The sequence below is a fragment of the Aulonocara sp. 'chitande type north' Nkhata Bay genome, linkage group LG12 (assembly GCF_057382095.1).
Source record: "Aulonocara sp. 'chitande type north' Nkhata Bay isolate Kocher_YH1m ecotype deep benthic linkage group LG12, A_spYH_male_GT1.1, whole genome shotgun sequence".
NCBI lineage: Eukaryota > Metazoa > Chordata > Actinopteri > Cichliformes > Cichlidae > Aulonocara > Aulonocara sp. 'chitande type north' Nkhata Bay.
In genome coordinates this window covers 26,354,864-26,367,432 of record NC_141355.1, presented here as the reverse complement: position 1 = coordinate 26,367,432, position 12,569 = coordinate 26,354,864, and the positions used below count along the sequence as shown (strand labels likewise).

Sequence of the window (12,569 nt, the reverse complement as noted above, 5' to 3'; positions counted from 1 at the left end):
ATTTTGCAAACCTAAATGGTGCCATCTTTTTAGAGGCGTAAGGCTTTCTTCTGGTAGCAGTTCTAAACCAGCCATGCTTGTTCAGGCTTTTTGTGATTGTCCTTTCATAAGCTTTAACATTTACATTCTAACTAAGGCTAGTAGAGCCTGAGCTCAAGCTCTTACACTTTTTGGGAACTTTCCAGAGTATTGAGCAGTGGGTTGGCAAGGATGTCCGTTCCCGAGAAGATTCTGTAAACACACATTTGAATGGTGCAGACCACCAAACCAATCTTTTATTAGCAGCACCTGATTGCTACTTGCGTTCTTAATTCCTATAGAAGCCATAAGGGTGTTTCTTTTCCACATGGCTGTATGCATACAGTACATATATTTTTCTTCACATTGTGTTTTCTGGCCTTCCACAGAAAGTATTGTGTCAGCTTTCCACAGAAGAAGATGAAACTGCAGCACAAGCGTTAATGAAGTGTACGGGTGTACCAGCTAAAGAGTACCACCTTAAAGTCCTGAGAAAGGTATTATTGCTTTGTTTCTGTTGGTATCATTCATTACATACAAAGATATTGAATTTAACATGCTTTATATGTAAACTGTGCTTTGACCGGCTTTTCAGAAGGTGGCGCTGCTGCAGGAAAACGTTGGACAAAGCTGCACATTATTTAACAGTCAGAGGTAAATGTGAAAAATAAATAAATAAAATATGTAGACCAGCTGGATAAGTGCCATTCATATTTCATCAGTGGGTTGTTTTGTTTCTTAACGAAAATGTTGTAAAATGGTGAAAAAATTAATCATCATAGTTTATATAAAACCTTCTTGAAACTATCTTTAATAAAGGCTAATAAAAGTATTTATTAGCATTTATATACAGCAGAGAAAATAACAAATCCTCACAGTTTAGATCCAGGGATGGTGATGTAATCAGTCATTTAACATCATATTAGCTAACTCTTTGACTAACTGCTGCCACTCTAGAGGACACTAATAGATAGCTTTTGTCAAAGTTGTTAGTATTAGCTTGTAGAATGGTTAGTATAATTATGTGTGCACTTAAAATCACATTTGAATCCAACACACTGTGAATTTTTAAATAATAGGATGTGTGGAAAGGAGGACTGAAAATAAAACTTGAGCCTGGATGGATTTCTGTCTTTTCTATGATAATAGCAGAGTTGTTTATGTTTAACTTGAGGTAAAGTACTGTGTTTCATTGTTCTGGTAACAGTGACAATAAAGATCTATCTTATCTTCCATGTAGGTGTTCATGTGACAGGATTGTGGATATATCAGAGGCATGCATCCCCATTGTCACTTGTCCCGAGGCATCTTCTCTCATTAGTCTATTGCTACAGCGGCCGGTGGCTTGTGTCACAGAAGGTCTCAGTGAAGACTTTCTGAATGCTTTGACCTCTGCTTACTCAAGGTAGTAAAGTATTAAGGGTTTGAAGCTGAATATTTTATGACCTAGTCCATTATCACATTGTATTTACTGTACTATATTGAGCATTTTAATTGTTGTATTTTATAGATTGGAGCATTACATAGGCAAACAAAGGGCGATTTCTTGGCTCATATAGTTGAGATGTAGAAAGGATTTTCCCAAATGTAACCCGGAATTTTATCTGATTGTGATATACATGCATCTACAATATACACAATATTCACAGCTGGGAATATACATCCAGTGATGTAAGTTATTCTTCTTTTCCCAGGCAGGGTTTGGCATTGGAGGAGCAGGCCTTGGTATCTCTGTGGTATCACAGCTTTTCCAGCCTGGAAGAAGCAGTCCTCAGTCTGTTGCAGTCTGTTATAACTACAGGGTTAACACCACAGAAGCTAGAGCAACAAGTAGCACAGTCACTGCTGGTGGGTAAACGTTTGTTTTCTAGTTATTTTCTACCTTAATTCTGCAGTGTACAAAACGTCAAAAAATACCCATGATTCTCTATCAAAGCCTGAGTTTGAAACCCAGACAATCAGTTATATTGTAAACTTTGAACATTTGAAAATTAGGAGCTGATTTAAAATACATTTGAAACAGTTACATCTAAATCGTACCTGACACGATTGTTGACTAGTCTGCTGGGCTATAGATCAAGTCTCATCTTTTTTCCCCATCATTTACATTTTATAGCAACAATTTGGCAATACTATTGTAGTTCATGACAGTCACAGAAGTGCCAAAAAGTTTTTAAAAAGTATACGTGCTGTATCTGAAGAGCCGAACTTATGATGAAATACGAGTATCTAAGGATATTGTTGTTTTATGTTGACAGAGTTGGAGAGAATGTGCAGAATGTTGTCCTGTTGTACTGTGAGATTTTCTGCAGTTTTACTGCTGCATGAATTGGCCTCATTTATTCATATATTGGTGATATACTGCTGCTGTTAAATTAGTTTGTTATGCACAAACTTTGACTCATCTGCCCTGAATTACAGGGGCTCGCATGAGAAATCATTGCACACTCCTTATGTGTTAAGCTGCAGTTTTAGCTGCTTCTAATATAGGCCTTGCTGCAAAATTTTGCTGATTATAATATGCATAATTCTGGGAAACATTCCTTTGCTTTTTTTGGTGACTCTTTATGGACTGTTCTTGCCCGGCTAACACCAGTTGGCTTTGCGCTGCATGGGTCTCACATAATTTGGCAAGCTCTTAACCCCATCTCACATCATTTGGCCTGTGCTACACAGCCTTTGCTGTGCCGGGTAAGTACGGAGCTCTCTGTCGCTCGAGTTCTTGGCCACTCCTAAGTTCATATAACTTAAGATCATGTCCAGTCAGAGGTGATTTTGATTTATAAATTGTTATGACTGGTTGATGAAAATGACGTCCTCGTTGCTGCAAAGTGCTCACAAAGTAAAAGCAGTGAGTGGTGTTCTTTTTTTTTGGGAGGAGGGGCAACAGAGGCTGCTTTTTTTTTATCCCACATTTAAAACTTGTTTGCCAAATTAGTGAAGCCTCAGTGAGATGTAAGGACAACAATAATAATTAAGTGTGTCACTTAAAAAAGACAATTCGAGAAAGCTGTGGAAAAACACTGAAATTAGATACAACAGTGCCAACCCGAATCTGGATGTGTGTCTAAAGCAGACATTTTTTACACATTGTTTGTGCCAAACATCTGTACACAACAATAAAATACTTGTGTGCGCGTTATGAATGGCATCCTATTTACCTAGCCCTTTGATTGCACTCCGAGTGGAAGTTATAAATGTCAGTGAAACTCAAGACGGAAACAAAATTTGACCTGTCATCTTGCTCCAGTTAACTTGGATAAAGTTTGTCAGTTGTGTCACTCTTGTTTTCACAGAGTGATGGTCTACTTGAGCTGTGTATATAACAAGGTAGCAAAGCACACGTTCTCAGTTTTAGATAGGGACATGCTTGTTTGCATGCACTGACACTGCATGCACAAAAATGTGCGTGTCTGCTAACTTCTGGGTTAGATTCCTGCTTCTTCCTCTTTAGTTTGCAGGGACTGCTTTGATGGAAAGTTTTATAAACAGTTGAACTAACTTTGTATATAAGGGATGTAATTTTTGCCTGTTTATTTCTCTGCTCCGGATTTACAATGGCATGTTTGTATGTTTGGGAACCCCTGGACAGATTATTCATGTATATGTTAATGTCTGTTTGCTAAAGGGGTTGTACTTTACAAGGTGTGCCTCCACTTTTGGTAGAGCTGTACGATCTCTGATTTTCATCACCTTACACACAAATATATACATTCAGATTCGTGTTTCGTGCATGTTGAGTATACAATGTGTAATATTCTGTCGGGATACAAATAACGTGAGACATAAAAGCACACTGGATTGCGTCTCTCCTCAACTCTTTTGCTCACTTGTTTAGACTACATTCAAAAATGGGAACCATGGAATTACTCTTACATTCCTCATTTCGGCTTGTCCCACCCCCATGTGATCCAGTGAGAAGCGCAGGCCCAATAACAATAAACACTCACTTCCTGGGTCTGACTGCCAAAAACAGAATGTTTGTTGTGTGCTGTAATTGACCCTCCTTGAAGTGTTAGTGGTAAGGTATGGAGGAAGACGCTAAAAAAGTCCCATCTGTTTTTACTAAGGCGGAAACCATGACAGTTCACATGCATGCATGCATGCATGTTGGCATGCAACCCACATAATATGCAGATGTACACTGTTATACATAAACTCTATGGAATTCCATACCCGTGCAAACAGGCTGGTTAATGGTGTCTTCTGAACTGAGAGGAGAGAAAAGAAACACACATGTTATAAAACTAAGAATAAAATCACTTTGTTACAAGATGTTGTAATTACACCACATAAACACTTGGCGGTGCTGTTTATTTCTGTGAATGTAATTGGTCTCATAATTTGGCGCTTTGTGTGGTTAAAAGTCTGCCTAAACTGGTGGAAATGCAATTTAGCGCCCTATTTATATAATCAAGTTCTAACCTATTAGTGTTTTAATTCAAACAGTGAACGGTGAGCTACATTTTTTTTAAAATACTGACACAAGTGGTAGCTCTAAATTGGCTATGTGTAAATTAAATAAGTTAAAAGGCTTACTCCTATCTGCATCCCTTCTGTATCATTCCACTAGCACATTATTTTGCAGGAATAAAGCCATTTCTCCCCCATAGTGAAGTGCTTGTCCTTATATAAGATGGGTGTTGGGTTGGAGGATAATTAGGGACTAGAAAATATGAACAGTGCAGCTGTTAAATTTTTGTGCTGGGGCGTTTAAGAATGTGTTAAATCCAAAACACATGATGAGTGCATTTAAGGAGGAGATGAGAAAGTAATTGTGTGTGGGGGTGTTTGTGTGTACGTGAAGGAAGGGCTGACAGAGTGGTAAACTGAGTGTTTAATGAGGAGAGAGTGAGAACAAGGATAACTGAGGCTTAAAAGCAGAATGTTTCTGGGTGATTCAACAGTGACACCTTCTGGTCAGTATTCTGGACAAACATTCAAAGTGGTTTAATGGGAGCAGGTATTTATTGTCAGTAATTTCTGTATGGATTGGATTGGTAGGGTTTTTTATTTTTTATTTTTTTTATTTTTTTTATTTTTTTAGCATTTGTGAAGTATTTAAATTTTTGTGTGTTTCTGTGTTTCAGCCTAAAGCTTGTGCTCAGCACTGCTCAATATTCTTGGTTGTAAATGACATCTTTAGGTGAGTTCTGGCTGAAATATGTTATGTTTGTGTAGAAAGTCAGTATATATTTCTGGTGCTTACTGAATATTACAGTGATATGCTGTTACTGAACGTGTACTTTGCAGGTACATCCTTAAGCAAGCCGAAGGAAATGAGTCTGTTAAGACTCTGGTCCAAACCTTTACCAAGTGTTTCCTGAGGGAACTGGCACTGCTGAAGCCTCAGGTCAGCTACAATAAATGCATACATGTTTGTTTCTTGCAGCACTGCAAACAGTCATTTGACTAATAGATTATTTCAGTCTATTCATCTCTAGTTTCTGAAAACATTTTGACAAAGGCTTGGATTCGCAAAGTTGCATCTGAACAAACCACAACACTTGCAACACTGCAACAATGTCCTTTGGACATTTGAGACCAACATCGAGATATTTGGCCATAATGCACAAAAAAAAACAAAACACAGCAGATCAGCACAAAACCTCATACCAAGTACGGTGATGGAGAGGTGATGATATGGGCTTGCAACAGGACAGGGATCTCAGTCACAGCGGAAAATCTGCAATGGAAGGGAAAAGAAGAGAGTCCAGGTGCTGCTCAAAGTCCAGTCAAATTGTGACAGGACCTTAAGAGAGTTTTGCATAAATTATTTGCCACAAACTTCACTCAGTTAAAGCATTGTCATAAAAAGAACTAAATTTCTCCATGACAATGTGAGAGCCTGTTAAAGTCATACAGAAAATGATCACTTCAGCTTATTGCTGCTAAAGGTGATTCTACAAGCTACTGAATCACAGTTTTTCAGCAGGCCGTATGGAGTCCTGTGAAAACTTTCTCTTTCACAGGATTGTAGGTGTCGAGCAGATTTTCTCCAGTGATTCTTATCTAGCGTGGAAACTAAAGAAAGGGTACTTTTAAACCTGAGGGTTATACACAAACACAGCAGTCGACAAGCAATTACCTCTAGAGCTGCAGGAAAAATCACTTACTTGATGAATCCTCCACTTTATTATCACTTGAACTCCAGCTGGGAACCTGCTGCTCACACCTAACACAGCACATTTCACACCCCTGCATCATAGACAATGAATTCACATCATCAGTTTGCAGGTAAAAACTCTGTACAGATAAATGTGGAAACCACTGTGAGCTCTTACACTTCTGTGTCACTGTGTACTTTCCAACTTTTGCTAAAACTCTCAGCCCTCAGCTGACACATGTTCTCTGTCACTGTTTGGGGAGCATTCATCCAAACAGTTTGTGGGACTGTAAGGAATAATCTGGCACTTACATGTCAGCCATTCCAGAAAACAGATGTGTTACTATGTAGGGATGATGTATTATCTGCTATGCAGCTTTGTGAGTAGAGCGTTTCCTTTCTTTTCACCTCTATTAACCACTAGATGGCAGTGCTATAGTGCATTTACAGTGGCCTCGATTTTAATGGCTGTAGTCACCCTGCACAAAACGCTACCTATTACACGCTACATTACACATTAGCACCAACTGTATCACTGTTACACAGCCTCCCATTCAAAATGCCATTTTTCAGGCTTTCAGAGCACACTGATGCATGAGTTGAAGGAAACTGTGATTTACATTGATGAAGCTGAGGTAAAAATGTGCTTTGTGTTGTTTCAGACAAGCATATCTGTGAAAGCCTTCTTCCCACAGTCGCCTTCAAGTCTGCTGGTTCCCCTCTTGACGATGCCATCAGGTCAGTGTGCAGACACACATGTTGTGTGCGTCATCGTCTGCTTTTGGATGTTTCACTCTGACACTATGCACAAAACCCATCACTGTGAAGAAGACCGTGATTAGTTACGCTTTATCACTGTGTAAACAGTTTTCCTGCAGCAGAATGAACGGTCTTTTGTGCGTCTTGTTCTTGCTAATCAATAGTAGTTAGTTTATAACTATGAAGCCTTTTATGTCAGACATGAAAAATGGTGATTTGAAAAGAAACGGAGGCTTAGGTGTCAGTGCCTGTGTTATTGGGATAGCTGTTTTCCTGTTTTTTATAAAAATGAACAAATGAAAATATGGGTCATCATACATAAACACACAAAGCATTTTTATTTGTCTTATCAAAAAGGATCAGTATTATCTATGCTGGATGTGTATCACTGTGCTAACAGTTTTTGTGTTTGGGAATCTTTACAATTAAAGAGATGCACAGTAGGTGAGTGCAGGAGCAAAACGGAGCAGTAAGCTTATCAGTGTGTGCCCAGACTGGCCTGTAGGCAGGAATGATTTACATGAATGGAGCCATTTAGGGACACGCTGGAGCCCAGCCAGAACTCAGAGTTAATTATTACTGTGTGTGTGTGTGTGTGTGTGTGTGTGTGTGTGTGTGTGTGTGTGTGTGTGTGTGTGTGTGTGTGTGTGTGTGTGTGTGTGTGTGTGTGTGTGGTGAAGGGCAATTTTTCACCAGGGACTGAATAGAAATGGTACTGAGAAAAGTAGAAGATTTGAGGATTTATTATGATTCGTGCCCTCTCTGAAAAAGCCACGAATTACATTTTAGCATTGCATTGTTAAAACACAGCCTTGGGAAAAAACTTGGATCACGCTGACAAGTATTTGAAATATTTATTCAAGTTTGTTTGTCAACCTCAGGTGTCATTTGGACTGCGTTTCTGTGGAAAAAATTTGGTTTGCGGTGGGAAATCTATTTTTTACAATGCAATGTGAAAAAACTATTTTAACAGCAGTTAAAATGAATCCTGAAAAGCACAAGAAAGTAATCACAGTTGGGCCATTTCTGCTTTGAAATTACACTCATTGGCCACTTTTCAGGTACACCTGTTCAGCTGTTTGGTATTGGTATGCAGTTAGAAATGGTCAAAACAACCTGTTGAAGTTCAAAACAAGCGTCGGAATGGGGAAGAAAAGTGATTTAGGGCAGCGGTCCCCAACCTTTTTTGCACCATGGACCGGTTTATGTCTGACAATATTTTCATGGACCGGCCTTTAAGGTGTCACAGATAAATACAACAAAATAAAACCAGTACCGGTACCAAAAAAAAGAAGATTTATTGATAACACACGGGAAAAGACTCAGGGAAACAGAGTTAAGGATAAAAATAACAATAAAAAACGATTAAAAACCCTGAAAACCATAAATTTCACACCCGAGCCTCAACTCTCGTGGCCCGGTACCAAACGACTCACGGACCGGTACCGGTCCGGGGGTTGGGGACCGCTGATTTAAGGGACTCTGGATGTCATATGGATTTCAGAAAATGTTCCAATGAGATTTTCCCACACAACCATCTCTGGAGTTTACAGAGATTGGTCCAAAAAAGAGAAAATACCAAGTGAGCAGCAACTCTCTGGGTGAAAATGCCTGTTGATGCCAGGAGTCAGAGGATAATTGCCAGACTGCTTTGAGCAGATAGGAAAGTAACAGTAACTGAAATAACCACTCCTTACAACCAAAGTATCTGTGAACACACAAAACATCAAACCTTTAAGCAGATGAGCTACAGCAACAGAGGACCACACTGGGTCCTATTCCTGCCAGCTAAGAAAAGGAAACTGAGGGTACAGTTCACACAGGCTCACCAAAATTAGATAACAGAAGTCTGTAAAAATGTTGCCTGCTCTAATGAGTCTTGATAGCTTCTGATGACTGCTTCCAACAGGGTAATGTAGGGTAATGTGAACGGTTGTTTTGTTTTGTTTTTAAACATGACTGTGAGTGCACTGTACTCTTCCACAGTCACCAAATCTCAATTCAGTAGAGCACCTTTTGTTAGTTTCCATGAGTTGTGAGCTCGAGTTTTTACTTTTGTAATTTCAGTAGTTTTGTTTTCTGATCCTTGTGTTGGATACCTCTTGTATTATCTGTGTCTCTACTTTAGTTATTGATGACTTTAGATTTATTAGTTACCTTCCTGCTCCTTTCCTTACCTCAGGCCTGTGATTCTTTGTGTTTCTGTAAAGAGCTCAGCAATAAAGCTCCCTTTGTGAGATTACTTTTGGTCTCTGGAGTCTTGCATCTGGGTCCACTCCCTGTCTACCACACATCCGAACCGTGACACCTGTGGGATGTGGTAGAAAGGGAGAGAACCATCTGTGATTTGAAGCGAAAAATCTGCAGCTATTGTGTGATGCGATCATGTCAATATGGACCAAAATTTCTGAGCGATGTTTGCAGCACCTTGCTGTATCTGTAACACAGAGAATGAAGGCAGTTCTCAGCTCAACACTAGCAAGGTGTACCTAACAGAGTGTCCAGTGAGTGTAAATGTGCAAGATATTTGGAGGATTGTTTATGTATTTTACTAATAAAAAGCTTAACTATTATCTTAGCTAAATATAATTATATTATCTATTTTAATATATGTGAACATGCTTTTTTTCTGGTAATATGATAAGATTTAAAGATTTAACAAATCTAAAACGAGGCTGTCAAAGGTATACAAATATTTATTGGTTTTGGTCCTCTTATCCGTCTATTTCAAACTAAGGGAATAAATTTATCTATGAAGATCTCTTTTTGGATTCAGTGAAACTGCTGTGCCATTTTTGCTGTATTTTGACTTTCAATAGACCAAATAATTTTCCCGTAAATGTAGAAAATAGCTGGCAGATGAATCAATAATTAATATAATTGCTGGTTGCAGCAGTTTGCGGTGTTATGGGGAATTAAATGTTGGAGTCACATTTTGATTCTTGGGTTATTGTAGTGCTACATTTACCACACACATATTTCAGTAATATAACTTTTCTAATAATAATAATAAACTTATTTTTCATTATTCTTGAATGGTTAGTTCAAGATTGACTTAATAGTTAGCTTTGGATCAGTGGATTGTAAGAAGCGATTATTTGTGCAACAAGCCATCATTATGTCATTAAATCTGAATCTGTTCTTGCAGAGATGCCTCAGGGGGCTTGGAGAAATCACCTGAACTGGCTGAGCAGCTCATTACAGAGACTGACAGAGGAGGAAGAGGAGGGAGACGGCAGAAGCACCAGGTTAGAGTGAGAATGGCTCGCGGAGAGAATGTGTTAATGTGTGCCTGCTTCCACCACCCTACTGAATGCCTGTGCGGTGTTCTTATTTCCATTAGCTCTTGTTGAGGGGGTGGTTAGTCAGATATTTTTCCCTTGCCTCACAGTACAGAGGTCCTGGAGGAGTGCGTAGCTTCTCCAAGCATTCATTAGAGGCTATTAGCTTAGGAAAGAGAGAACTGTGGAGAATACAAGTGAGTGGGAAAATGAGTGGAGAAGAAGTGGATAGAGTAGAAAAAAGATATAACGAAACAGAGAAAAGTAGACTATTTAGTCTGGGATTCATGAAAAAAGAGAATAGAGGTTTCTGATTAAAAGAACATCAACTAGGTGACGTCGTGGAGATGGAGACGGATGACTTGATGCCCTTCAGCTGCGGTTTTTAACAGGGCCCATTATCCCCACTGTCGCCTCATTCTGGAGTTGAGTGCAAAATTCCCAAAACATTGTTCGGAGCCAGCGGTGGGAAAGTAGTGTGTTGTGTTGCTCCAAGCAAAGTTGCAGCTGCCAAGGCCCTGCAGAGGGCTGCTGCTGTTCCTATTTGGAAGCCAAGTGGAGAGAGGGAAGATGAGGAGGAGAGCTCTAATGATGGTATTAGGGAAATCTGAGAACGAGATCCTTATCGCTCTTCTGACTTGAAGTCATTCTTGCTGTTGCAGCTGTGAAGCTCTGTTCGCTCTGTTGTACCACTTTGTCTGCCCAAATCTCAATTTCTTTGCCAATATTTCTTCTTTCTCTTTTTACTTTTAGATTTACGGTTCTCATTTTTTATAAAACATTAATCTAACGAGAAGCAGCTTGCCTACAATATGAACTTGTCTACGAATGATGAGAAAATACAGAGAATATTGATACCTTTCAAGATCATAACCATCAGCTGATTGGTTTGGACATCAAAGGACATCAGACCTTGTTGCTAATTACGCAGAGCCCATCACGAATCGTGATGGCTGAATGAAGGTTTTCTAGTTTTGTACAAATGTAGTAGTTTGAGGTGTTGTTTATGATGCTCATCAATAGATCAGACAATGACTTAGATCTGCATCATCTGCATTTAAGTCGCTTTGATCTTCCATTGATCCTGTCAATGGGGGTGTGCTAATTTCCATGGCAGGGACTCAGTTGTGGTTCATTCATAAAGTCCTAATGAGTCAGTTGACAGCCTGCTATCAGAGTTTTTTTTCTGCTCTACACTGAACACCAGATTGTTTTAGTATAATTTTGCTCAGTTGCCATCTCAGTTTGACAGCATGTATTTAAAACAACAACAACAAACAAACCATCTTCTCTTCTTTATGGCCACTTTTTTTCAATGTTTGGAAAGCAGCCTGGGTATAAATTGTTAGGCTGACAGTCAGCAGTTGTATTTTCCACCAGGACTTTGGGGAAGGCTTTGTAGAGGGGAAAGTTGTACATATTCACACAAATACCTCGGAAAAACTGAGACTAAGTTGTAGATTAAGTGCCAAGCTATTAACAAACTGAACCAGACCACCCAAATTACCTTAACTGGATCAGCAGCTCCTGTGGAAGACTGTACTTCCCCAGTTGTCTCAGGAAGTACATCCTCTGCTGGGTCTTTTTGAGGATGGAGTTGATGTTGGTCTCCCACTTCAGGTCCTGGGAGATGGTTGTACCCAGGAACTTGAAGGTCTTCACAGTTGACACAGGGCTGTCTGATATGGTGAGGGGGAGCAGAGTTGAGGGATGTCTCCTGAAGTCCACTGTCATCTCTACAGTCTTAAGAGTGTTCAGCTCCAGATTGTGCTGACTGCACCAGAGTACCAGCCGCTCAACTTCTTGCCGGTATGCAGACTCATCACCATCTTGAATGAGGCCAATGACAGTGGTGTCATCTGCAAACTTTAGGAGTTTGACAGCTGAGTTCTTGGAGGTGCAGTCGTTAGTGTAGAGGGAGAACAGTAGTGGTGAGAGGACACATCCTTGAGGGGCACCAATACTGAGGGACCGGGTTTCAGAGGTGATCTCCCCCAGCCAAACTTGTTGCTTTCTGTCTGTCAGGAAGCTGGTGATCCACTGACAGGTAGCTGGTGACACGCTGAGCTGGGAGAGTTTGGAGGAAAGAAGTTCAGGCACAATGGTGTTAAAAGCCGAACTAAAGTCCACAAACAGGACCCTGGCATAAGTTCCCGGGCGGTCAAGGTGTTGCAGGATGTAATGCAGCTCCATGTTCACTGCATCATCCACTGACCTGTTTGCCCGGTAGGCAAACTGCAGAGGGTCCAGCTGGTGGCCTGTAATGTCTTTCAGGTGGGCTAACACCAGTCGTTCGAAGGATTTCATGACCACAGATGTTGACATAGTTGACATAATCAGTCATGAATTTTTAAGCATAAATGACCAGCATGTAGGATTTATTGGCATCTTGCAGTTTGGTTGCA

General features: G+C 39.9%; 1 protein-coding gene across 4 annotated transcripts in view; it reads left to right on the top strand.

The window, feature by feature from the left end:
- Positions 1-12,569, top strand: part of fancc (FA complementation group C) — a 33,138-nt gene that overhangs the window by 14,983 nt on the left and 5,586 nt on the right. For all 4 annotated transcript variants that reach the window (XM_086314675.1, XM_086314672.1, XM_086314673.1 and 1 more), the window contains 8 exons: positions 408-515; positions 614-672; positions 1,259-1,423; positions 1,713-1,866; positions 5,109-5,164; positions 5,272-5,371; positions 6,787-6,862; positions 10,032-10,131. In XM_086314675.1, the coding sequence (XP_086170801.1) occupies positions 408-515; positions 614-672; positions 1,259-1,423; positions 1,713-1,866; positions 5,109-5,164; positions 5,272-5,371; positions 6,787-6,862; positions 10,032-10,131 (818 nt within the window). The remainder of the gene's footprint in view (positions 1-407; positions 516-613; positions 673-1,258; positions 1,424-1,712; positions 1,867-5,108; positions 5,165-5,271; positions 5,372-6,786; positions 6,863-10,031; positions 10,132-12,569) is intronic.